The sequence below is a fragment of the Rissa tridactyla genome, chromosome 11 (assembly GCF_028500815.1).
Source record: "Rissa tridactyla isolate bRisTri1 chromosome 11, bRisTri1.patW.cur.20221130, whole genome shotgun sequence".
Lineage (NCBI taxonomy): Eukaryota > Metazoa > Chordata > Aves > Charadriiformes > Laridae > Rissa > Rissa tridactyla.
The window spans coordinates 18,570,492-18,598,058 of NC_071476.1; the positions used below are offsets into that span (position 1 = coordinate 18,570,492).

Below are 27,567 nucleotides of genomic sequence, written 5' to 3' on the forward strand. Positions count from 1 at the left end.
CCGATTCTGCAGTCTGTCCTTTGGCAAGACTCGTAACTTTGCACTCAACTTTGTTCCGGCAACGCGTCCTCAGATGCTGCCCCATGGAATCCGGTCCCGGGAAACCCGCTGGTCCAGGGAAGGCAGAGTGGGGATGCTCCGGCTCCTTTCTGTGAGCTGTTAGATGGCTCTGACGTCTGCTGCCAAGTCAGCTGGTTGCTTGGAAGATCGAGTCTTAGGAGACCATTTGTATCTTCTCTGCCTGTAAATGTAAACACTCTTAGCAAAATACAATTAGTTTTGAGATGGCAAAGGGTTAATAGTGTCAGTGCCGAGCTTAAGGAGTTAAACAGCCACGGATCAAAATACTTCAGTGTCTAGAGGGATGTGTTTAAATGAACACCGCAAGGTTGGCAGGCCTCCAAATTAGCGTAGTTTAAAGAATTCAAGGTACACTTAATTGGATCCTTCTAATCCCTTTTCCCGCAGAATGAGCATTTTAACAGTTTAATTCCTTTTGCAGCCCCCACACATCCCTTACTCCGGCAGCCCACCTGAAATAAACAGTGTGAACTATAGAAGGCCCGGGCAGGTTCCAGTTGAAGCCAGTGGCGAGAGGACGGAGTCCTAAACGCTCCGCTGGGTTGGGTCTGGTGGTTGAGGTCGCAGAGAGCGTCAGGCAGACATATTTACACTGCAAATAGGTTCAAGCTTTTAATCTCCCTTACTTAGAGAAACAGTAAGTAAAGATGGAAAGTGGCTTTTGCTTTTGCTTTTCAACAGCGTCCTCTTTTGCCGCCATGGCTTTCAGTTTTGGGGACATTTGTGAAGTATTTGTTAGTGACTGTTGTTTTGTTGTTGCCAGCCATATTTAATGTACTTTAACCTGCTCGAATTATTAGTTGTTAAGCAAAATGACTGACTGGCTGTTCTTTGATGGCCCCTGTTCATTCTTTGCCACCTGACTTGACTGGAAGCTATTTGGGGCAGAGAAACATTGTGAAATACTGCTTGAGAAAAACCTGGGCAGCAGCTCTACTCGATTGAGCCTTGCCTTTTCAGTAAGCAGATCAACACAGAATTTTAGTTTCCAGGAATCTGGAGCCTTCGCAATGTGAAACGGAGTATCAGTAAAATATCCGCCCTCATCCTGCACTGCCCGCTACGCAGAGGGGCAGCAGCATTCATGCAGGAGTGAATGAAATTCACTGGAGTTCATCAGATTTTTAGTACACGCTACGCAGTTACTCAAAAGCAAAGGTTTAATACCTCTGCGTGTTAATAAAAACAGTCTTCAGCACTAGTCAACTCATGTATCAAAAATAGACGTGTCGATGCATCGGTTAGCCTAATGTCAAAGAGATTATTAAAGTTGAGCTCTCCAAGTGCTATAAAATGTCATTATTAATTATTCTTTTATGGAAACAATTTCAAAACGGTTTCATTTTTTTCACACAGATACAATTGTCTCCTCCAGCTGTTGCGCTAGTTTAGACTACATTGTCACCTACCTCTTCAAGCACCTGGCTAAAGAAGGCAAGAAGACTCTAAGGTGTAGAGAGATTTCCCAGGACGGACAGAGATTGCTTCATTTCATGCAGCAGAACCCCGAAGTTCTACAGCAGGTGAATTAGCGGGCTTTTCCGTGGGGTATCATGACACTTGTAATTTTTTGTGGTGCTGAACACCAGGGTAGCATGGGCTATTCAGTAACAGGACCGACCTCCCTATGCTGGTACGCAACCCTGAGTAGCGTCAGCCGTGTTCTCATGACAACCAAAGGCTGGAGGTATTTTTTGTCATACTGCAAAGCATAGGTACTATATTTGGCTGTACAGTGTCTTAAAACTTGGTGTTTCATTTTTGCTCGTAAAAGGAGGTAAGATCATCAACACATTTCTATAGACAAATGGGAATGAAAGCCCTCTGAAGGATTTGAAGAGGAAGAAGAACAAATTCTGGCATCGAACCACACATTTTGGTAATGAAATGTGTAAATTGAATGTCTGTATGCTATTGCGTTTGAGTATTTTATTTTGCAGTGGGTGACTCAGTGGGATTTTTTCTGCTAAAGGTAAATACAATAGAAATTAAATCTCATGCTTCTGAAAAGGAAGTGGCCGCCGCAGTGCTTAGGAGAGATTTCCCCTTCCCCACTCCATCTGGTCTCTCACAGCCCAAGTACATCATGGGGAGATCAGGGCTACTTATCTCCACTTTTGCTCTGTGCCACGGTCCCTTAAAATCTCATTAAACTATTTGAAAATGCGTATTTATAAGAATCTCCGGGTTCCTAACGCCATCGCAAAGATGCCATTTCAGGAAACGTGTTTCATGGGTCTGGAGGCTTTCGATGAAAACGGAAGTTGTTAACAAAATGCAGATGACTGGTGTGGTTGTCTTTGTGTTTGCCTAATAGGTACGCCCTCATTTGGAAAAAAGCTGGCATGCGGTCACCACAGTTATTTGTTTACTGTTCTAATCGAAGGTGAAAAGTAGCTAATGGTAGCTCGTATCTTCCTGGCAGTATATAGCATATTGCGAGAATATTAATGAGGTTTATTATTGACATCGTTACCAGAATATGATGATTCCCTTGTCACGTTACGAGTTCTCCTCTTTTACTTGCCTAATAGGGGTTTGTGGGAACCTAGCAATGAAGAAGTCGGCCTTTGGGTGCGTCAGATGGCTCGGTGGCGTACCGTGCGTGCAGTGATTTGAGGGTAAAGGACAGAATGGCAGCCTGGGCTCTGGACTTCCCCGCGTTTGCGGCAATCTTGATGTAATACTTCGGCTGTTAATATGCAGTAATCTTTGGCTTCACAGCATGTGACTAGGCGGCGATCTGTCTTTATTAACTTCAGATTCTGCGGAATACGTTATATTTATTTTGAATGCAGGCTTTCACATACTCTTTTAAATATTAATGGCTGGTCTCCAGTAGTCAGCATAAATATGATTTGCATTAGCACTAGTCATATCGTATTGAGTGCCTCTGATGTCAACTACTCAGTGTACTAATATCTGACATCATCTCCCGAGGTCACTGACAACTTTGACCTTTATTCTCATGCACAGTTTCTGTAGTCTCAGAAGCTCTTTTGAATTGATTTGAAATTTTGACTCTTCCCTTTATGAGGCTGTAAAATTGATAATTATTCAGATGGGAACTGAGCACTGAGTGAAAAATCAATTCCACCCGCTCTCTGCTGCGTATAAAATTACTTCTGAGTCTGCTGGACTGAACGGATGGCCAAGGTAAAAGCAGCAGGCAGAAATAGTAGAGAGGATTAGCTGGACGAAACTAATAGCCTAAAGGGATGGCTTTTGAGATGAGGGAGTGGGCCGGTTGGGGGTTATTATCAGCAATGATGGGACTCATTGATCATATGTTTACATCAGGTTTCCATTGGGTGATAAATCAGCCCTGAATAGAAACGGAACCCAAGGCCTCGCGTTTTACCAGGGGGACGGTGTATTAGATTATTCTCACTTTCACACTCAGATGAAAAGTGAGACATTGATTATTCATCGGCTGGCCATTAAACACTGGTTTTATAGATGATTTGACTATCATGGAAGCTAATGAACAAGGTTGCCGCTTCATAACCAGCGGTTTCAGTTTTCAAGACATCTGTGTCGGTTAAGTAATGCATAACCCTATTAAAAGGAATGGGTTACAAATTGCTTAACAGTGCTGAAAAACTAGACCCTAATGACTAATTGTGCTTTGAGTTTAGAGAGGTTTGTCAGCTCTTTAAACTAAACTGATGCAATGATAACTGCAATTATTTACTAGTTGGAACCTTTCTTCCAAGTTGGATCTCTGGAAGTACCTGGATAATTAAAATTGCCAGCAGCACTGGAGGAACAGCCCGCTCTCTGGGAGGAGGGCTCTCCACGGGATGGTTCCCAGCCTGCTGGGATGGGGCAGGGGATCGGGCAGGTCTCTGGGGATGGGGGTCCCTGCCATGCCCCATGCCGTTCCACTGGCCGAGGCTGCCCGGTGCGGGAGCGGTGGCCCCCCTGGGGAGGGATAGTGGGGTTGTGCTGGTGATGGGTGTACAAGGTGCGTTGCTGGTTCTCAGCAGCACTGGAACAGCCACGGAGGCGTTTCAGGGGTTTTCTGCCCGAGCGCTCCCAGCTGGGCGCTCGCCCGCCATTCAGTGCGGTGGTTCAGCACCCTGCTGCGGTTCCGTCAGCGGGTGTTCACCCAGGAGTGGGGCTTTCATCTCCTTCAGCCTCCAGAGTACCAGAGTTGTGTAATTAAAGCCTAATAATTCTTATTTTATTTGCTAACATGAGTCCCATAGCAGCTCTTTTTTTAATACACAGATGTGGCTGTGCAAAGACAGGAGGAACACGGAAGTGAAACAACTTCTTAAGATTTAGGTGCAAGTTACAGCAATGTCCTGGTTTGAGCAATACAGGACTAGTTTCTCATCTAATGCTTGGGAAAAGTGCACTTTTAGAAGACTCTAGTGTCCGAATTTGTGAAAATATTTACTTTCTAGCCAGCTCTGGGGTGTGGGTTTCAAGGTCTCGGTGTTTTCGAGCTCCCCAGGTGCGGGGACGAGGAGGAGCGAGACCCGGGCACTTGACCCAAGCTGCCAACAGGGTTATTTCATACCAGGAACCGCACATTCGGTAGAAGTTAGAAAGTTTGCTGAGGAGCTCCCTCCCTCCCTCCCTGGCTGCCATCCTGAGCACTCCTCGCCCCGGTGCCGGAGCCCTGAGCCCTTCCCTTCCTCCCGCAGCCGCAGCGCTCGCAGGGTCCCACCTTGGCTGTCCCTGCGGGGAGTGCACGGCTCCTGCTGATATAATATATATAAAATATATCAGTATACTGATATATCAGTATATAATGAATATAATCCTTGCATATTTTGTATTGGTATCAGGATCAGTACTGGTTTTTTGGTATTATTGACGTTAATTATTTAGTCTTATCCTGTTAAATCTATTTATATTTCAACCCTCAGGTTTCCTTGATTTTTTTCCCCGTTCCCCTTCCCGGGTCATCAGGTGAGAGAATAATTGTCTAAACGACAATAAATTGTTGTGGGTTTCTCAAACCATAACAGGCTTCCTTTTCAAGCGTAACTGCCTGTTGGCTTTGGCCCTACGTTTTGCCATGCCACGGGCTTTGTTCCCCCGGGCGAGCTGCTTAGGCTGAGCTTAATCTGCAAACAACTGCTTCTTGATGGTGTCTTACAAGTAAACTGAATTAACATGTGTAAAGTAATTTGAGATAAATGGATAGAAAGCGGTATTAAGTTTATTACATTCAACTATTGCTGTTACATTACGTTGTGTTATAAGCACTTTAATAATTAATTTTAAAAGGCTCCTACTTTCCTATCCCGTTATTGCAGGATTGACAGGTGAAGCCAGTGTTTGCTCCACTTAATAAATGAAGGTGTAATTTTTGGTGTTAAGATGCTGCCTTTATCTTCTGTTAATGCTTATCTTGCTGAACTGTAGACATTAGGCTCTTAGTTCAGTTTTGGTGTGGTAAAGTGCTGTTCGTGTTAGTTCTTTCCAAAAATCAATCAGTTTTGTAGCATCTTTCACCCGTAGTTCTGACAGATGTCAGGACGGTTCTGGTGGACAGTTGTTGTTGGAGGAGGTCGTGCTAGTGCCGGAGCCCTTCGGGGGAGGTTCAGCGTTTCTGGGGACAAAGGGTGGGGAAAAGGGGCAGGAATGTGGGAAGCGCTGGGGGTTCCTGCCGTAGGGAAATGCGGTGGAGTACGTGGGCTGGAGAGGGGTCTCTAGCAAAGGAGTGTTGCAGTAGGTGGGTGGGAAGGTACGTGGGTGACCAAAGAACTTTGAGGGCGTTGGGTGATGGTGGCCGTGCTGGAAAAGGGAGCAGGGACAGGGTGGGCAGCGCTGCGGTAACAGGGGGACGTGGGGCTTAACGGCGACAGGTAAAACCTTGCCAGGCTGCGCACTGGAGTCGCCTAGAACGTCCCCGAGTGACAGAGGGAAGCAGCACTGCGTAGCAAACGTCAAACAGAAAGCAAAGACGCCAGTTGCAAGGAGAAACCAAGTGGCATTATTATATAAATAAATACCGGTTATAAATTGCTGCTGTCCTTTTTTCCCTTTTATGTAGTAAAATCAGTGATGGTTTCGCTTTTCAGATAAACCTCAGTGCCATATAGAGCTAGTGTGGAGTTATGCACAGTAATTGAAATAAAAACACGGAGAGGAGATGTGTTTATAATGCATGTTTCATGGCCCGTGCAGCGGCACTTGCGTGTAAGCACATCACAAAAAGAAATGCGAATTGTACTGACAGAGGGCAGTTGTGCAAGACGCTGAGCACCTTGAGCCACGTATGCGAACATATGCTTAATTTTAAGAGCGGATCAAACCCACAGGTGCGATTATTCCGATGCTTAAAATTAAATGTGTGGAAAAGCTCAGCTGAATGGGGACCAGAGCGCTCGGCTTTTGCCAGCTCGAGCCTTGAAAGCTTTGATACAGCAGCGAGAGGGATTTTTCATTGGGACATCTGTTTTCAGCCTCTTAGCACAATTTAAAAATGTTATCCAATACTATCATAACTTTCTGTATTAATTGAAAGGGATGGAGATATACCAGCTGTAGCCCAAGCCAGCAGAGACTTGGGTGGCTAAGCAACAGAAAAGGCACCATATTGAGTGAGCCAAAATTCAGTCTCAGAGTCATTTATTTTAACCGGTGACAATACGTTTAGACTCTAGTGTTTTGATTTGATTGATGGTTTAATATCATATATAATTTTTTTAATGAAGGGAACCCATTTAAATATGTTAACATTTGCACTAGTAGTCTCCCATGTACATAACTGCATTTAATCATTACTCTGATTGTTTTTGTGGTTGTGTAATTTGTATCAGCAAAATAACTATGTCAAACCATCTTATCTTAATGAAAAATACGGTTACTTCTCTTTTACGCGTGCTTCTTACTGCACGTGTATAAAGGCGGTGGCAGCCTTAGTCTCAAGTATATTGCTGAACGTATAGCTATCGCTACACGAGTGCCGTCAATTAAGAAATCAAAAAATATTAATGAGCTTAGTGTCTTCTCTAATTCTGCTTTGTTTAAAGCCTTGTTGTGATTCGTTGTCGTGTGAATGGAGTAATTTAATTTTAAGACTTTTAATGTTAAAATACATCATCATTAGCGATGCATCTGAAGATTTCGCGCTCTTAATAACGGCGCTAAATCAAATCGGGAAGCTCCTCTTAATCACCCGCGACTGCGCTATCGTTTACACGCCACGGCTTTGGGGAGGGAGAGAAGTTTGGTTCCGCGAGGTTAAGAAGTATTGTCCAGAATTCATGGTCGGAGACAAAAAAAAAAAAAAAAAAAAAAAGCGTCGTTGTCGGGGCTGGCGGCCCGCTGGAGGTGCGGGTGTTGGATGGGTGCCCTCGGGCGAGGCAGCTGGTGCGTGCGTGTGTGTGTGTGCGTGTGTATGCTTTTTTGTTGTTGTTGTTTCTCTCGCTTACTGGGTTATGTAGCCTTTAGGGCGGCGCGGGGAACAATCCTTCCTGCAGGGTCAGCTGCTGGTCAGGAGCGCGGCGAGAAAAGGCAGTGCCGGGGAGGGCCTGGGCCGTCCTTTGGGTACAGCTGGCACCTGCTGCTGGTGCACAGCGGGAGCCCGAGGGGTCAAAGAGGCGGTTGTTCTCAGCTCAGCCGTGGCTTAAAGCGACTTGTAGATTAATCTGCTTTATTAACTTCCGTATATTAGATAACTATCGCCGTGAATGACAGTCCGTCTTTCTGAATAAGTCCCTTCACCTCTTTTCTCTTTTAAATTGGCTTTTGAGTAATGAATATTAAATAGAATACGTTTCAGGGTAATTAAATGAAAACATTAGGGTGATGTTGTTTTACAATCGTATCTATAAGTTTCTTGTATATTTATCTTGCGTTATTACTGTTCATTGCTTTTTGCTAGCAGAACAAAAAGCGTAAATGTTTCAATTAAAGAAGAGGAACTGGCTGTATTTCTCAATAACCTCCCGCCTCCTACGCTGCATAAATATTTTCAAAAAGCAAATAAGTTTAAGGAGAAGTATAAAAATGTTTTATTCCTTGTTTACTCAGCGCAATGTAATACTTTACATTACTTGGAAATGTTTCGATTTCTGCTGGCCTTGGTTGTTTGATATAAAACACTAAGAGGTGCTGGTTTGGGGAAGGGCAAAAAAATATTGCTGTTCCGTAGAATCTAACTAGCGATATGAATAGCACCAATAATTTTGTAAAGTTCACATTATAATTCAAAATCCAGTTAGAAGTGATGCTTGCAGTCTAGAAAGAAAGCAATATCTTTACAAAATGGATAGGGAAAGGTAACAATCCATTCCATGATCTGCTACCGGCAGACTTGCCACGTGAATAATGAAACTCGCTCTCGGTGAACAAACACCTTCCCCGATTTAAAAGGAAAAATAAATAAAAAAATCAAATTTAAAATTCCAGAATAGCAGCGGCTTACAGGGGCGCTTAATTGCGGTTGGCTGTGATAGCGGTGGCCCGTCGAAGCTGGCAGCGGGCGAGATGATGCGCGTCTAGAGATGTGCGGTGTTTGGCGAGGCAGTGGCTGGGGCGTTCTGAGCGGGTCAGTGCTGGCTGTGAGCTGAGGAAAGGTACGTCTCAGGTGAAATGGGCCGGGTTGCTGCCGCAAACTTTGTAATGACTGGCATACATTAAATACACGTGCCGCTTAACCTTGACAGATTGCCGATTTTCAAGACTCTGGAATTGAGGAAAAACATCAAAATCCATGTTTTTCCTAGGCTAATGAATCGCAGTCATTTTATTTTGTTTCTGAGCCTGAGAGGTAGTTGTGTGCTCAGGGTGTCTTCTGAAATCGTGAGATCCAGAAACTTAGTTAGTTGGGGTTTTTTTCCCTCGTGTTCACTTCTCTGGGGTTTTTCTTACTGAAAATCGAGATTTTTGTGTATTTGGCTATCTCCAGGAACCTACACAGTTTAAAAATAAAGTAAAATACGTTTCTAAAAAATCCCAATATCATAACAGGTTGACGAGATTTGGGAACGCTGTTAGTTTCTCTCAGCTTCTCTTGGCATAGTTTAGGTTAGCTTAGTTTAACTCGAGCACATCCTCCCAGTGCTTTGCTGGGCGCGTCAGAGACGAGGGCGTTTAGCTATTGAAAGAACACTACACACAAAGGACTACGACACAACATGGGATTTGACCTTTCAGCGTAACCGTGTTTCTGAATTCGTGATTCGTTTCCCCTTTAAAAAAAAAAAAAAGAAAGAAAAAAAAATTAAAAATGAAGTGTGTGCAACCATTCTTTAAAATCTTTTTAGCCTGACAAGTAAAGTAATCTTCCATTGATACTTAAAAGTCCATCTGCAGAAATTCAGGCAGAATGTTAGAGAGACGCAATATCTATTGAAATGTTGAGTGTCAAACTGCCAGGGTAATGTATTTAGTATGAAATATAATATTCAGTGCATTTTGTTTGGATGACTGCATGAAATAGCCTTGTGCTCTTATCCTTTGTTGTTGTTGTGAAAGATGATATTCGCTAAGAAGTGTCGGTGACTATTCAGGACACAGCAGCAATATGCTTATTACCATCTTTATCATCTGTCTTTTATGTTTATTTGCAAGAGCTTTGATTGCAGTTCAGTTTATCAGGATAACCAAAATACTTTTAATTGTTCCACAGAAGAGATTAGAATTAATGCGTGAACAGTTTGAAAACAGAAGAGGTTTGAAATCTGGTAGGCAATAGGTGATTAATACTTGGATTAGTCTTTTTAAGTTCCACGCTAGTGCGTTGCTCTGTTCCAGCAGAGCAGGTCACTTTGTTGTATGGATGGTCCTTGAACAGTGGTTAGAGCCAAGTTCTGGGTGTCTTATACTCTGGTTTCCTTCAAGGCGTGGCTTAAAAGCCCAGCCGGTCCCCCTGTCCCTGCTGATTGTCTCCTCCTCGGCGCTAAACTAAGGTAAATATGGGTAAAATAATTATCCTGGTTCTAATTTTCTCTACTACCGGTTGCTGTTGCTGTGTGGTGGCTGCCTCTGGCTCTGCTGCTGGCAAACGTCCACCAGGTTTGTGCCTACGCTCAAGCTGCCGGCAAATCCGAGCTGGCGACATCGGGGCTCTTCGAAGAGAGCTCCACACGTGTCCCGGTGCTGCTGCCGGGACGGGTGGGTTACGGGTAGACGCCAGGCTGGTCTTGACTTGCAGGTGAGCACAAGCTTAATCCCAGCTTAAGGACCTGCTGCATGGCGTGTGGGGTGTGCGTCCCCCAGGTTGCGCTGAGCACACCTCCACCCAGTGTCGGCACAGGGCTGGCTCAAGCTCGGGGATAAACACCCGCTCGAGATACCTTGAGGTTCCTTGGAAGAAGGATTTAGAGCTGATCTCACGCTCAGCCTTTCCCCCCATATGCAGCTTCTTACATTTTTGGAACATTTCTGTCGACTAAGTTTGAGATTAGCCTCAGATTGGTTTTAGACTAAATGATTTTATTTTTCCAGGAATAGCATTTTCTGACCTTGTCTTCCCTGGCCATTTTGGAAGGCCTTCCTGTAACTGAGACTTCAGAAATCCAGCAGGTACAACCCCAGTTCCTGTGCTGAAATCCTGGTGCAACATTGCAAATCCCCAGCCGTGTTTGTGCATCAGCTCCCGGCACCTGGTGCAAGGGAAGGGACGGGTGAATTTCTCAGGAGCTGGAGACGAGGAGAGCGACGGCCCGCGTTTGAGGAATTTAAAGATGAGGCACACTGCGAGTCTCAGTGTCAGTTAAGGAGAAGAATGAGAGATTTAGATATGGGACCATTCACGTTCCTGAGGACAGGCTTGCTGGGAGACGTTGGTGTAGGTGAAACTGCTGTTCTCTCCTCCCTAGTCATTTGGTCAGAGATGCTGGTAGGAGACACCGACTTCATCCTGTGTCACCTCTCAGATACGAGTGCTGGCTGTACAAGCGACCACGCGGACTAGAAAAAGCACTTAAGGATTTTCTTCTGAGATGAGACTAACTGGGTTTACAAAGACCTGAGCCTGGCTCCTTCCTCACAGGCTGCTAAAAGCAGAGGGGGAATGGGAATTAATACTTTTATAAGGTTTTTAAAGAGCTCAGCCTTTTCCTACACCAAAGCAACCTGTATTTTGTGTTACAGATTATGACAAATTGTACATTCCAAAAGTCCCGGTTAATCACAGTTCTGTCATCTTTAAAAACGACTGTGGCGCTGTACAGTCACAGCCACTTGTTTAGAAATGGCTGAATCTTAAATAATCATCTTAGGTTAATTTAAAATGGTACTCTAGTGTCTGTAACTGAAAATCTCTGAATGCCACCAGCTCAAAAATGCAGATCGAGGGCTGATGTCACAATCTTAAATTATTCCAGCCTGGGGTGGAATAATTTGCTGTCTATCGGGGAGCACAGATGGATAGGCAAAAAGGAGCTGTGCAGATACGCGAGTTTGTAAACATCTGTCAGCTACACCAGATACCCAAATACAAAATCTAGCACTTGAGGCAGCATCGGAGTACGTGACGTTCAACAGAGGGTTTACATGAAATTCAGCGCAGACGGAAGCAAGTCAGCACACCCTGGAAGGTAATAATTAATGAAATGTATCCCCTCCTCCCTGCAGAAAGAGGAGGCATTTCATTCATCAGGCATCTTCAGTGTTGCTGCAGTTAACCGTTCTGCTTCCAGCATTTAGTGTAGCCAACCCTTAGACTAGGCAAAACTGCTCCATCCCGTGGGACTTACTGCTTTTCTGTAGGTGAGTCTGTAGCAGGCGGCTGGCGTCTCTTCTCCATCCCTCATGGATGACAGCGCACCCAGGAGCACCATCTCCCTTAGGACAGATGGACCTGGGTCTGATGGGCGAGACTGGACCCAGTAGCACAGTCCTTCAGGTAAAAAATTCCGATGCAACCGTCATTTGAAAAGAACCTGTTCTGTCGTGTTAGAATATGCCCTCAAATTAGAGGGAAAATATTAAAATTACTGTTTGAAAACATGCTAGTATAGGGCAGAATGGTTTGCTGTGAGCAGCTGGTGCGCGGGATGGAGCTGCTGCTCCTGCTCCAGCTGTGCTGCGGTGGCTCCCGAGCCCAGCGCCAACATCTGCTTTGCCATCCTCTCGGCTGCTGGAAAGGCACTTTGCTGCTGGCTGGAGGTAGGAAACGGTGAGTGGGAGTAAGGCTGAGCTTGGAAAAGTCCACTCTGCACTACTGCTCTGTGTTATTGTACTGTTGACATAGGACGGTTTATTTTGGCAGTGAAGAAAATAGAAACTGCAGTGGATCTGGTGGAGTCAGTTTGATGGGTCCATTGCAGGTGCTTGTCGTTAGCATTAAACTGTCGGCCTAAGTGTATCCTTTTGAGTTTAAAAGCCAGATAGACGTAGTGCTTAGCGATATGGTTTAGTGATGGGTTTTGTCAGTGTTAGGTCAATGGTTGGACTCGGTGATCTGAAAGGTCCCTTCCAACCTAGGCAATTCTGTGACTCTGTGATGGTCAGATACAAAGTGAGGTTTGACGTGAGTTAGTACAATCTGATTCTATTATTATTTCTTCTGGCTTATGATTCGGACCTACCTCAAGTGAAATCCCCCATGCTCGTGGCCCTTTGGGCAGTTCTGAAGACCTATCCAGGGAAATGCCAAGCTCCACTCTCTCTTTCCCATCTACAGCCAGCTTTTCCATCCCTGCTCAGCATCAGGAGGAGACTCTCCTGGCAGGATGTAGCATATAACCGATAGGCATACCCTGGGAACGATACGGACACTTAAATCATACGCAGGCATATACTGGTTCATGGTATGCGGGGTGTCACCCAGGTGCCTTGTCCCGACATCAGGATTGGGTTTTTCCAGCCATTTTTCATAAAAGGAAACAAAAAGGCCAGACCCAATTGAACAAGTTCAAATTGACAGAGGAGATTGGGTCCCTCACAATTTTTTTTAAGTCTTGGTAATTGCTGCAGCTTCTTTAAGCTTCATGAGCCATGAAATGTTAGTTATTAATGTTTATGTACATATATGTATATATCCCACAGCGGGATGGGAGAGGCGGGAGGGTGTCCAGAAGGAAAGCTGCGCATCCCAACTCATCTGCTGCTTCTGACGCTTAAATATTTTTAGTTCATGAATAATGGGCCAGTTCTCACTTCCATCATAAATAAAGGCTTTAGTTTTCTTATTTCATCTGGAAATTTTAACTTTGAACACAGAAAAAAATCAATCTGAAACTTAGGCTTTCTAGTAAAATAAATATTTTAAAACAACAGATTAAAGTTTAAGGTATTTAATAATCTTGGAGCATTTAAATCTTCCTAATGTTATTAGTAAATGATGGTCCATTTATTGATATAGGAAGAATTGATGATGAAAGAACTGAGAACTCCAAAGGACATTTAAATTAGTAATCACAGCTCCTAAATTAAGAGCGGACTGTCTGAAGGCAAAGCTGTGAAAACCTACCAAGTTTTGGGTGCTAAACAATGAAAATCTGAATCTTTTTCAGATCTGTGTGGAAAAAAGGGGTGTTCTGAGCAGGCGAGCGTTTGGTTAATGTCTGTGTGTGTTCTTAGACCATTCTCAGCCTTTTGTAACGGAATACATGCTGCTGTCTCTGGTGTTAACATAATGTTCTTTCTGTTAAAATGCGATTAGATGCAGCAAAATAAAATCTTCATCTCAAATATGGGAGAGAGAAATGAGTTACAGGACTTGCGATGATGCAAGCGCTCTTTTGATAAAACGGAGCAGCAAAAAAAGGCTTTTTAGTGGAAAGGCAGCTTCTTTCCCAGCTTCTTTAGAAAAAGTTTTTATAATGAGGGTTATCTTGACCAACATTTTCCCCCTCCACCTAAGAAAGGAAGAGGCTCAGAAGGAAGAGAGGCTCTGAAGAATTAATTTATTGGAAGAACAGTTCTTTATTCTGGCCTGTTCTGTCAATAGTTCCTTTTGTAAAGAACAAATGTGTCAGGAGAAACATTATTGAACCGGATAAAGTGATGCCCTATGCGTAAGAGAAGAGAACAGAAGCAAGGTTGCTGTTTTGAACTAAGTGGAAAATAGATTATCTGCTCCCCCACCCTCCGCCTTTTTTAATGTCTGTCTCCCACCTTGAGACCTTGTTTTCTGCCTGAGTCCGTGCGAGGGCTGGAGTGCCACCCCGCTGCAGGGGCTCTGGGGCAGGGTCCCACGAGTCATTTTCCTCAAATAAAGCGTTTCAGTTCCTACCAGTGGGGTATTTTCCACCTAGAAAACAAAAAACCCATATGTTTGATCAATTCTGCATCGGAGCTCTGTGCTTTGTTTCGCCATGGAGTTGCTTTGTGATTTCCAATTAGATGGTGAGACTCCTGCCAAAGGTGGAACAAGGACGGTGGACCATAGCAAGGGTTTCTCTCTGACACCTGCATGCTACGTACATGCCGGTCCCCCTGAACCCCACCAGCTGCTTCTGCTGCCCAGTAAGAGGGACTGCAGGTCTCCAGCAACAGCATGAGCAAGGTTGGGTGATGGTGGAAGGAGCTGAGGGGGGTGCCCCAGGCTCAGTCTGTATCACTGTGGCTTCGCAGACTTTGTTCCTCAGTCGGCCCCTCTGTGAAATGTGATGGTAATGCTGGTATATCTCAGTGGCACACTTTTGAAGGTAACTAACGTCTGGGAAATGCTCTGCAGTTCTCCAAAGAAGTGAAATAAAAATGCGGACGGTGCCGCTGCTGTTGGCTGCTGAGTGCTTGCTCCTGTACTGGGGTGCAGCTGGTGGCCCGGGGGCGAGTGGGGCTGTGCTGGGACAGCCGTGCCGGCCGGGTAACAGCACCTCACCCCCTCGTTAGTAGGTATTTCTTGGAGGTTAGTAGATGATCATGAACATGATCGTGTCAGTAGATGGTCCCTGGAGGTATTTAAAAGACGGGTAGACGTGGTGCTTAGGGATATGGTTTAGTGGTGGTTTTGGCAGTGTTTGGTTAATGGTTGGGCTTGACATAAAGTCCAAGTCAGATCAAGTCTTGGACTTGATCTTCGAACCTAGACGATTCTATGATTCTAAGATCTCCTCTTCAGAAAATTGCAGTTATCATTTCTGTACGTGTTGCCATCATGAACACAAATACATGTAAATGCATGTCAGCAAATGAAATACAAAGAAGGAGCCTCCTTCAGAAGCTTAAAGAGTTTCAGTTCCTTCATGGCCTGAACATCGCAGGGGAGAAACAGAAATGGGCATGTATATGGAGCTAGAAAATCTTTCCTGCATGGGTCAGCCTGTTTCTCCTGATTACAACAGTCAAAACACTGATCAGACGAGGTCTGAAGGAGGAAGCGGAGGTTGACACATGTCAGCGTAGGAAGAAGCTGTTGTATATTACGCGAAAGAGGGAATTAGTAAAATGAAATGAAAGCCTGATACCTCTGCCCAAGAAAGAGTTAAAGCCTGGTACATCACCAGTAAATGCGCTGTTTGCTGAGGCAAAGCTTCATTATAAAGTAGCATGAGCCTTGTCTAGAGGAGCTCTGCTGCCCTGCAGATGACTCCAGGCAGGCTGCCTCCCTTGGACAGAAGTTCTTTCCAGCAGGGCTGGTCTCCAAGCACTTGTTCCGCGGGTACAACCTCTCTTGTAAGACAAAGAAGGGTCTGGGGTGCAAACAGCTTGCTGTAGGCTCACGCAGAAATAGCACGGGGAACCAAAGGTGCGGAGTAAACCAAAGCAGCGGCAATAGTTGTGATAGAGAAACATGGAAAACAGGAAAAGGAGGTTGAAGGCTGTTACCGTGGATTTTGGTGGCCTTCATCTTGGTGGAATTAGCTCAGTAATTGCTGATTGTCTTCTGCCTGTGCCATCATGCGCTCCTGACAACCTCCAACAGAGGTCTGGATAGGATAGATTTGCCCTCATTTTACGCGTGCAACTCCTAATCCTAAAACATACACCTTGATTTTATTTTTTTTTTTAATCTTTGCAAGAAGTGGGATGTCTTAAGATATCTGGCAGAGGCAACAGGATTGCAAATGGTCCAGCTCTGCAAGTAATAAACGTACGTAACTTCATGAGAGGCATTAATCACTGTTCCAGAGAGCTCACGGGCAGATGCTACATATCAGTGCAGTGGTACCGCTATTCCCAGCAGCTCCTTGAAGCAGAGGCGCCTTTGTGTGACAGCATTAGCGCTTGCGGTGTTGTAACGGTCTCGTTTGACTGAAAGGAATGGGTTGGCCCACGGAGGAAACGCACGTCCAGGTATGAGACCTAGCTAAGTCCTGAATGCGGTGTTCCCTGCACGGCTAATGATGCCTAAAACGGTTCTCTTTCATTAATCCTTAGAGTCAGAAGTGGAATTAAAAGTGTTTGTCAGTAGGATCTCGTCAGAGGAAAAGCTCGGAAGTGGGACGGAGGCTTTCACTGTTTCACGTCCTCGTTGGCCAATATCGAAACACACAATTAATAGTTACTGTTACCTAGATTGCTTTATATTGGCTTTGGTTTTATGAATTGTAACATTCATCATATTCCTTGCTTCGGTCAGTAATGTCCGTACTACTTATGCTTGGAGACAAGTGTTCCCCTGGTGAATTTTGGACATTTCAGTCTTCTTCCATATTTAGGCCAAAAACTTTACTAAAATAATTGCTTTGCAGCTCATTTGCAATTTAGTAGCCATTCTGGGCTGGAGACCTTAAAGACATCCTCAGGGAGCTGGTTGATACAGCTGGAGTTTGAAGAGGTGGCGCTTCTCCCTCTGGGTCAGTTGTGCTCTTTTTAGATTAAACGTCACATTGAAAGTCTTTCTACATGTGTAGCACTGCTTGTAAGAAATATGGGTATGTCAGTGGTGGTGCTCTGACTAAATCACAGCTTGAATGAGTTTGTTTAATTACTTTAAAAAATGCTTCTGTCCTAACAGCCAGCCTTGTTGCAAGCTATGGAGATGAAAACCTTGGCGATGAATGAATTACAAGAGGTTGTAATTATTCTTCATGTCTGGAAAACAAGCCCCTATTAGTGCTCGTGCAGAGATTTTGAATTGTTTGCATTAGTTCCAAAGCCATATAGAACTGGTTTTGTCCTATGAACAATGAAAAATAGCTTGCCTGCTGTACAAACTGTGAAGTCAGGTGAAGAATTGGCCTTTCCCACGCCAGACCGTATGTTCCTAACTTGAAAGCTCAAATAATTTGTGGATATCTCTGTTCCAGGTGATTTGTAGTGCTCGGATTCATCTTTTTCATTTAGTGAAACATGCTGTTTGACTTCGCCTTGGTCAGTTATTACAGGCTAGTTTGCAGTGTGGCAGCTCTCTGGAGACCCGGCTCATAGCTACTCATTGGCCTAGAAGAAAGGATTTAATGATTTTCTACTTCCTCTATGTTTGGTTTTAGGGTGTAGATGTTTTATAAATGCGAGTCAAACTATTTACTGGTGACATTTTACAAATTTTCCCCCTGTTTAATCTCTGAGTAATGTTTTTAGGTTCGCATATGTTGTGGCCTTTGGCATTTTGGACTAACATAACTTGAGGATATCTTAGAGCATTTTATCTTTAAGTGGATTCTATAGTTATTTTGTAATTTCTTTTTACGAAAGTTGTGCCAATCCTTAAATAAGTCCTACCCCTCCTAGCTGCACACAGGAGAGGTACAGGATCACAGCAAGACCAGAAGAGGCCTTGGAGGGAGAACGCTCCACGTGGCATTAGCTGAAGGCTCTGGTTACGTGCCAGCCAACGAGCAAAATAAATTATCTACCTTCACTTTGGGTGCCAGTGGAACTTAATTGTAGGAGCTGATAGATCTCAGTGCTTTATAGAGTTGATGAAGTGGCTTTATCCCTGCTGTAGAGCTGCGTAAAGTCAGTCACAGAAGTAAAGTAAAATGTCTAAAATCAGAGGCTGGGTTTGTAACTGCGATGGAAATGGCGTAGATTCACAGGCTTCTTGCTGGAGTCAGGATTGCCTTCATTGAAACAGGGAGTGCTGCCTTCAGACACCTTGCGGTGTCCTGCACGAAGAAAGGTGGATGTGAGAAAAGCAGAATCTTGAAGAGCCGCTAGGGATTAATCTGAAACTAATACAGATTACTGGTCGCACGCGTATTGCTCTCCCAGAAGTAGTGTGATGTTGTGGTCCTCAAACCAGGATGTGGGACAACGGGGCGAATCCCTGTAGTAAAGGCAAAGCCTGTACCTTAAATTAACACAGCTCTAAATCTCAATTCAGATTTGTTTTAACTTCAGCTTTTCCTTTAGGGCCAAGTTTGACATTCGTTTCCTTTAACTTTCTTCACCTGATAGTTTTGGTTATGGAAATATTTGTTTGGAAGAATGACTTTTGTAATTCCATGCTCATATGTGAAATGTCAGTGATTCCGGCATGGTTAGGAAAGGTTTCACTGATTTTTTCCTTCTCACCACATCACGCAGTATAACACGAGTATCCATATTCATGTAAACTGTCTGACTTTTCTTGCAGATGATGTCGATCCTAATGAACACCATCATTTTTGAAGACTGCAGAAACCAATGGTCTGTGTCAAGACCGCTACTCGGACTTATACTTCTCAATGAGAAAGTGAGTATTTCAGAAATCCCACCAGATTCACTCTTCACGTGCCCAAATAGTTGAAGCAATATTTCACATAGAACAAAGCCGCTGTTGCCCTTCGAATCCCCCAGCTCTTCCCTTGGGACCTGGCTCCCTCGTGCTCACGTTCCGGGTGGAGAGTGGGGTTCAGCTCATGTACTCTACAGGCATTTTGCAGATATGTCGCAGAGTGGCTTCGTTTTGATGAAAAATCCTCTCAAACCTTTACCCCAGCTTTTACACCCAACCTTAGATCACGCAAGTATGTAATTAGCCTTTTTTTTAATAAATTCTGTGCCTTCGCTTTTCCAGAATTAAGCAGAAATAGAAGCTCTGCAAGCTCGCCTGGCTTTTAGATAGAAATATGAAACAACACCACAGTGGAAATCGCATCAGAAAAAATGCTTCCTAGAAAAATAGTTAACCAATTTATTTTGCTGAAAGGTTTCACAGGAACAACTAGCTTTAGAGGGGCCGGGGCCGGGTGAGGGGGGGGATATTATCTGAGTGCTTACACTTAAGCACTCGCATTGATTGCAATTTGGATTGTGTGCATCTGTGGCAGATTCTGTAAACCAGGAAATACTCTGCAATTTGCCCTTTCAATAAAATCCGAAACTATGAATTTGGATATACCCATCATGTTTCCCTGGTGACTTAATAGAGACAATATTGTCTGAAATGGAAACCGTCTGAGTAAATGAATGGGAGGGGATCTAAATGTGTGCATGTTTGGTATGGCAAGGCGTTGTTTCCGCAGATATTGACCTGTTGTATTCGCCATACTTCAGAGCTAGCTCTAACTTTATTCTGAATTGCTTTATCTCCTGGGCAGTCACAAGCCTCAGTGTATTACTGCTTTGGAGAATGAATTGTCTATACAATAAGAGGGTGCTGGAAAAAAATAAGACACTAAGATTAGCAGCAACCGCATACATTAAAATTCAAACTGAAATCCCAGCCACGGAAGGAAACTAATAGAAGAAGAAAATATATCAAGAAGAGAAGCGCTGTCTCATCATTCACCTGTGCTGAAGGATCCAATTTTAGCCATATCCAATAGCACTGTCATTCATCTTCTTGGTGTGTTATTGTGATTTAAATCCAAGCTCTATAAGAGAGAGCAGTTCTTTTAAAATGATTGAGAGGGAATAAGGGCAAATTCAGTGTTTAGGAAAACTTTATGACATCACAATATTATACTTTACAGATGGAAGCAATATTTCCTACTTTGGAAGGAAAACTAATCATTTTCTATCTGCTCTGAGTCACTGCATCATTATAAAAGTGGGAAATAAGTAGTTTTGTGCATTCCCAATCTTGTTCGAGACGACACTTTTGTTTATATAATGCTTCTGATTTATAGCGTTTAAGTATTAGCCTGACTACATATTAATTATGTGGTTTTGATGCTTCGGTATAAGAAGAAATTAAATATTTCACTTGAAGATAAAACCACGGAGCTGTAAATCATGACGAATAAATTTGTGACTGGCAGAATATTCTTTTTACTGAAATTAGACTAGTTCTAATGATTGTGTGTTTTGCTTAGCAGACATGGATATGTACAAGCGCCTTGACTTACGAACAAGCCTTACATTTCTTTTGGAAGGGTGGAGAACAGGAAATACAATTTACGATATTTGTATTGCCCCTTTTGCATCAAGGTTATTTATTTCGTGTTTGGAAAAAGTAGGACACGGACTTACGTGTGGCTGTAAAAGTCATCATTTCTTGGCTCGTTGCAGTGCACTGGTGGTTTATTTATTGGAAATGGGTTCCTTTATTTCAGACAGGGTCTCTGTCTCTACAGTTCCCGAGACAGCAAGCGCGCATCTACCGTGTTTTACTGCTTGTTCACTTCTTTTGTTTTAATGAGATCTTCTTTGCCTGTAATTCATCTCAAAGGGGAGGCATCGGGTTTACTTAGGAACTCAGAAAAATTGGGATTTATACCTCCTTGCACCAATCGGAATAATTAGGCCCAAATGAGTACTCAGCGTCAACCCTAAACCAGCACTACATCTTTTGAGACAGCATCAGCTTAGTGTGAAATGGGGTGGTTCAGGTGGCTCCGGACACAGTTCCCGTACTGAGGTGCAGCAGCAAGTTTAGTTTAAATCCTGGTGGCAAGAGGTTGGCAGAAAAAGCCCTCTGTATGGTGATAACATCGCGACAGCCTCTCCTCCTTGCTGTTGTCCTCAGCCGAAGAACGCAGACATTCACAAAAGTGATGTCACAGAGAAGCCCTGGCAACTCCAGCTCCGCAGCGTTGAAACAGGGATGCCGGGGGAGTCTTCAGGGGGATGCTGCGCTCAGTCGTGGTAGGCAGCGATGTTATGCCTTGCTGTTAATGCTTCCCATTATGGGGTTGACTGAAGAAGTTTCGGAATGCCTCTTTTCTAAAAACAACTTGTGGAGGCTGGGCAAGATCTGGGGGTTGTGGCCTTCTCTACGTTGAACTCTGCGTTTGTCACCTTGAGAGGGGGCTCCTGGGAGCGTGTTTGTTGCAGGCGGGTATTTCGTCTTTCCCGCCGGCTCCCAGGTGGTTTCCAGTTTTGAGTTTTAGTCTGGGACCCAGCTATTTGATCAGCGGCTGCCTTCACTTCCAGAGCTGCCACGGTGGTCAGTGGAGATGCGTAATACAGGATGTTCCTGGGTTGAGAGGAACTGGACGGAGTGCAAGCGATTTGCCCAGCAGACATTAAAGCAAACACTTCCGATAACCCTCTTGAGTTGTCAGAGCTTAGTGTTAGTGCTATGGTTTTACTGCATTTGCTTTCGATGTCCCATATTTTTTCAGGGTACAGGAGAGCTGTAGTTTTGATGGCAAAGTTGTGTGTTTAATTTGAGATTTTTTTTAAGGTTTAAACAGCTTTAAACCTGTTAAAGGTTTTAAAAAAAATCTAGCGAACAAATCACAGACTTTTGTGCTTTCTGTACGACACCCAACAAGTTACATCAACTTCAGAAGTCTACTAAATTTTGCGTACTAAGAACTGATTTTCATCCTACCTTGAACAAGTTCTCTTGTTTTACGCCTGAAATTTGGAGAATACCAGCAATAATATTCTTGGCTGTGGTATCAGACTGTTCAGAAACTCTGCCAAGTACTTGGGCACGGGTTCATCCTCCTCTGAATAATTGTATATATCAGTGCTTATGCCATGGATGTGCTTATGCCCAAGGCCATAAGACTTTGACTGACACAGCCAATATAACAAAGGCTAAACGGGATTATGTGACTTGCTTGGCTGTAGTAGTAGGGTGGTGGATAACACTGGAGGTCCCCTTCGGTTCTGCGTTCCTAGACTAAACCTAGATTTTTCTAAGGTGATAAAAAGTTCTACTTGAACCAGCCTATAAATCTGCCAGAATATAACGGGGATGGTATATAGAAAGTCAAAAGAAGCCAAGGGGAGTCTGTCTCATCACAGCACTGAAGTGATTAGAGCCCACAGCGAAGTGCACAGTCTGAAAAGACTTGAGAAGTAGTCGAGGGTGTTTCTGCCACCCCTCCTGGGTGGCTTTCTGTATTGGAACTGGTTAGGTGGCCAACGCCCGCTGGTAAAGTGGCACGTCACCTCTTAGCACTAAACTTCGGTGGTAGTGTATGGCCGACGCTGGTGCATGTCAGCACCTCTTTGTGCTTGTTTGCCAAACTCCTCTCGCAGAGGGCAACGTGTGACACTCTTGCTCAAGGTGCTCCAGATGTAGATGAGTAACTCTGAGTTTATATTTCCAGACCTCATTTTTAATATTCTCTGCTTTTGCTCCCATAGTACTTCAGTGAACTAAGGGCCACCTTGATAACCAGCCAGCCTGACAACAAACGTGAGGTCCTTGACCAGTGCTTCAGGAATCTTATGGAAGGGGTCGAGCAAAACCTTTTGGTAAAGAACAGGGACAGGTAAGTTCATAACACATAAGTCAGCTGAAAGAATAAAAGACAAATGGAAACTTTAACTAGGAAAAAAATTTAGGAAGTATTCCAGGTAGCCTTAAACTGCGGTTCCTCTTGAAAGGAAGACAATGTCCTATCACAGAATTCATCCCTAGACTTAACGGTTAGAGCCGGAACATGTGATAATTATGTCATTTCTTGGTCAGAAACGTATTTCCTAATTGAATCCCAAAGTCAAGGTTTGCCAGGCCGCAACTGTTGTTTTTTCACCTGGGAAAAACTGCCTTATTTCAGCGGGTGAGCCTCAGAGATTCCTTTTCCCAACCTTAAACCCAAACCCCTCTGCTAAAGCACTTGCTGCCGCCTCCGGCGCTGCTGTTGCCCCGACTGAGCCTTTTCTAGCTGGGGTTGGAGTTGGGCGACTGCTTGGGAAATGCCAGAATGAGAAAGGACCCAGCGGGGCTACTTCCACGTTGTAGATAAATGAGGCAAGGATATTTTTTTTGTTTTTAACATGAGTCACAAATTCACCCGGTCTTCCCTCATTTGAAAAACAGAATAGAAGCCTTCAGGAAAGGAATGGCGAGTTTATGTTCACGCTAACGTTTTGTTACTAGCTCGCTGCATTTTCTCTTCCATGTCCATTATTCAACCAAAGCAAACCTTGACAGTATTGGGGCAGAATTGAAGTCCAGACGGTGGAACTTCTTGGAAAGCTTGAAACAAACTGGAAAGGGCCTTGGAGAGAAGCGATGGCTAAAACCATTTGGTGATTTTACTTCTCTGACTTCTTCTCTGTTTGTTGATGTGAAAACTATGTTGAACTTGTCTAATTCTTAAATAATTTACCGTTAGGATGTCCATGATTTTGTTGCATTTTCCTATTAAATTCCTGTTTAAGTTCCTTATGGCCTGACTGTGGATGACAGCCAGAGAAGGGGGAATTTGGAAGCAAATCCAGAGAAGCACAGAGCTCACATCCGTGGCACTAATAAATCAGACGGGCTTTGTGTGTAACTTGTATTCTGGATCAGCAGAAAACCTGGGGAGAAGGCAGAGAGCCACCGGGAAGGGGGGCAATGCCTGTTAAAACAAAGGAAAACTGAGCCGCCAGGGGCGGGCGGTGGGACGTAGTCTGACCTTAGAGCTGTCAGTGCCGAGAGGATTCGTTTGACTCAACAGTCCTTCAGGATTTAGACAAAAAAAACAGAAGAAGAAAAAAAAAAAAAGGAAAAAATTAAAAACCGAGTAAAACTCGTTCTTATAACTGGATAGTTTCTTAGTTCTGTATCTTTATTTAACTATTATAATTTATTTTTATTTTTGTATTTCTTGAAGGCAAGAAGTCCTTAAGATAACGTTGTTTTCTGCGAAAAAACATACTTTGATGTGCATTTTCTCTTATTTGGAGAACGACAGACCTGAAAGGCAGAAGGGGGGGTGGTTGGATGCGTCGGCCAGGCTGGGGGGAGCGGGCCGGGCAGGAGCCCGAGGTCGTTGGGCGGCGTGGAGGATCCGGCTCTGCTGGCTTGGCTCTCCCCGTCCAGGGCATGGGCAGAGGCACCCGTCACCGGGGCTGCCAGCAAATAGTAGATTTGGCGAGCGTTAGGTTCAAATATCCGCGGATTTAAAGGGGATTTTCACCTGGAGTACTCTCGGGTAGGCAGTGGCGCGGAAGCTCTGGGAGAGCTTTTCTGTGGAAGGGCAGGCGGGGAGGGATGGGTGCAGGTGCGAGGGGGAGAGAGATAATTCGGTGGAACGAGCAGCTCGTCTGTCTCGGTAGCATCCGCCTGTCTAACTTGGGAAGACTTTTAAGCCATCACTCCCCCGACGAGCAGCATGAGTTAATACGATGGCTTTTCTGTTTTCAGCTCTTGATTTGTAATCCTTCTCCGATTTATTCTGTGGAACCGGGAGGCTTCTTTTAGCTGCGATTGTTTAAAAATCGAGCAGAAATCAATTTCCATTAGTAAGGAAATAAGCACAAACGTTAAAAAAAAAAAATTAAAAAAAAAAAAAAATGAATAGAATAAAGAATGAACTCGTAATTGCATCCTGTGTTTCCACACGCAGCGAGCCCCGCGTACCGCACTGCTGCTGGAGCTGCCCATAACGTCGAGTGCAGCGGGGGCAGGCGGGGGTGGTTATTGCCCCTGGTCCTGCACAGAGACCTTTGCTGAGATCCCATCAGTTCCGCGAGCACCTGCCCAGCCGTCCTTTGCAGGAAGGAGCCCTAAGGAGCCGTTCGTGGGAAAACTTTATTAGCTTCGCTACGGCGAGCCAGCAAAGTCTGACACAATCAAAGTGAAGAGAGTTGAGCCAACAAACAAAAGAATGTTTGGGAAAAAAAAAAAAAACAAACCTAAATGCAGGGGGCGATATATGTTTCCGGCTTTTAAAATCTTTTTTTTTTTTTGGTGTGGTTTTTGGTTATTTCTTTTTACATACATACCTGAGATGTGATAAATGGCAATTAAACTCTTCGTTTCGGGTAAGGGTGGGCCAAGGGAGTAGATCAGGTTTGGGCTGTCACGCAAGCTGAGTCCAGGTTGTCGTTCGGTCTCAGGTGCGATGCCACCGGACGCACTTCGCGTCCTACACCTGCCAGGTGAGAACTGTCGGGGAATATTTTTGCGAATTCATCCTGTGCCAGATGGGTGACGGTACCGCGTTTCACTGAGAGACGGGTTGAACTCTGACACCACTCAGGAGGGAGGAAGGTGGGTCCGAGAGCGCCTTGATGACCATCTGGCCGTGTCCCACAGAGCCCTTTGCTGGAGGTTTGGAGAAAGGACATGTTCTGAGCAACGGGAGATGGAAAGGTTTCTCCTTGCAGTCGTTTCCCGGCTGAGTTTTGAAATGTTTCCCAGCGTTGGTAGGCTGAGTTTATAATGCTGCCCGTACATGTCTACGTGCTCATTGTTACTTTATAGGACTGGTTTTTGAGGGCACCTAATGGTTTTGTGAGTCTTCCTCTTGTTTTTCTTTCAATTTAAAATTTACATGCCAGTTAACTCTTTTTACCGAGCCTTCAAACACACCTCTCAGCATCAGGTCACCTTTAACCAAACATCTGGGTTCTCTTTCTTGCCCCCAGGTTCACTCAGAACATGTCCGTCTTTCGAAGAGACGTGGCCGAAGCTCTGCGCAGCGAAGGGGCCTCCGATCCCAGCACTTTAGATATGATGAGTTGACGAGGACTTTGGAAACGGAGCACTGATTAATTCACCGACTCGGAAAGTTTCAGGACGCTGTTATATCGTTAGATAGATTTTTGACCCTTGTGAAAACTATTTTTTTAAAATATCTTCTGCCTTTTTATAACTCTGGCCTAAACGTAAGGATTTATAATAGTGAAAGCAATGGAAAATCAGCCTTAGTTTGAAGAACGTTTTCAGCCTTTCTTATCAGAATTTATTATCCTGTTGTTTTATCTTTATGAAACGGTTTAGAAACAGTACTTAACCAAAGAGCAAAATAAATATGCATTCCTTCTAAACTTGTATCAGTTAATGATTCTCAGTTCTACACATAATAGGAAATAATATCTCATCAACGAAAGACTCCAGGCCATATTTGTTTGAAAATGAGATGAAAGACAGTACAAATTTTATATGACATCTTTTTGAAATAATAAAATTGCTATTTTTCTACGAAATGTTATATATTTCTTTTCAGCACTGGCGCTTAATGACAATGTGGACAATGAAGTAGAAGACTAAAAATGAACATTTTGGGGTATAAGTCTAGCAAGAAAATTGAGGATGTCGCACGTAATAAAATAGGAGATGATGGAGGAAGCCTTAATGAAGTACTGATGATATTTTAATTTCACAAGTACACATTTTCCAGGTCTTTAGAAATGGGGGGGGGGGGGAACCCACAGAAGAAAATAAAGTTGTTAAAACACTGTTTAAAAAGAATAGAATTACTCAGCGCTACAAAAAAGAAAGCAGGTCGTTACGGGGACTCACTGCCCGTCTTTAAAAGGCGTGTGGCACAACGGAGACGGAACCGCAAATTCAGCAGATGCGTTTTCACCTCTCGGAGATGCTGAAGAGTCCGGTGGGTACCAGAACCCCCATCCCTCCCCCAGCCCAAACCACTCGGGTTTTGTGGGGAACAATTAATACCGGCCTGTGGTGGGCCAAGGAAGTACGCAAATAAATTCGAGCAAGATCTGACAAAAAGTAAAACTAAGCAATAAGCCAATTAGTTTATGATGTAGCAAAGCTATTATGTGCCATTACAAGCTATCGGCACTGGCTTTGAATTGGGTTGGGAGTTTTTTTCTTATGTAAATAATAGATTTCGTGTGCTTTTCAGGCTTGCTTACATTTGCGTAGTTAGTAGAAAGTCACAACTGCTTAGTTAAGAATGGGAATTTTTAATTGTGGCCAACAGAGAGGAAAAGTTCATACCTGTATTTCTTACAGCTTTTTTTCCCCCTTTTTTTTTTTTTCTTTGCAACTGTTATTTTCCTGCACATTTTTAAATTGCAGGAACTAAATCGGAAAGGAAGTCATTTTGTTCCGCAGTTTTCTGTTTCCGTTTGAGCTCAGCTGGAAGAAAGTCTTTAATCCGCAGCCAGAGGCTCTGGTGTCCAAGAGCGCCGAGGACCCGAGGAAAGAATCGGTTGGGGTCACTGAAGAGCTGCGGGTTTGGGGTGTCGCTACCTGAGCCCCGATGCCGAGGTCTGATTTTGTGTGTGATCATTATCAGCACATCAAACCTGTATGAATTCATACTGTCCTTCGCTTCTCATTTCCATCCTGAACGGGAACCGGGATCTGCGCTGCCGGCTCAGGCGTCAGAAGCGGCAAAGCTGAACCCCTGGCGGTGGGTGCAGGTCTCGGTGCGAGCAGGGGCTTGGGGACAGGACCCCCGTGTCCCCGTTGGGCGCGGGGTGCCCGGCAGCGCCGCCTCCTTCGGGCAGTTCCTTTGGGCAGCCCCTGCCCAAGCCCTGCAGCTCCACGCGCCGGCATTACAGGCTCCGGTGGGAGCTGGTGGGTTCTGTGACTCCGGTTTTCTTTGTCGTACGGTGGAAGTGAATAGTGGTTGCAAACCATCGGCCTGTGCTCCCGGA

The 27,567-nt window shown here is 44.3% G+C and overlaps 1 protein-coding gene across 3 annotated transcripts in view; it reads left to right on the top strand.

The window, feature by feature from the left end:
* RANBP17 (RAN binding protein 17) overlaps positions 1-26,162 on the top strand; it is a 159,938-nt gene extending 133,776 nt beyond the window's left edge. Inside the window, exons 25-28 of one of the 3 annotated variants that reach the window (XM_054217200.1) lie at positions 1,438-1,604; positions 18,467-18,565; positions 22,360-22,487; positions 25,579-26,161. In XM_054217200.1, the coding sequence (XP_054073175.1) occupies positions 1,438-1,604; positions 18,467-18,565; positions 22,360-22,487; positions 25,579-25,675 (491 nt within the window). In that variant the 3' untranslated portion in view covers positions 25,676-26,161. Of the gene's footprint in view, positions 1-1,437; positions 1,605-18,466; positions 18,566-22,359; positions 22,488-25,578 lie in introns of all 3 variants that reach the window. The other 2 variants (XM_054217202.1, XM_054217201.1) reach the window with 2 other exon arrangements.
* Positions 26,163-27,567: the final 1,405 nt, after the last annotated feature.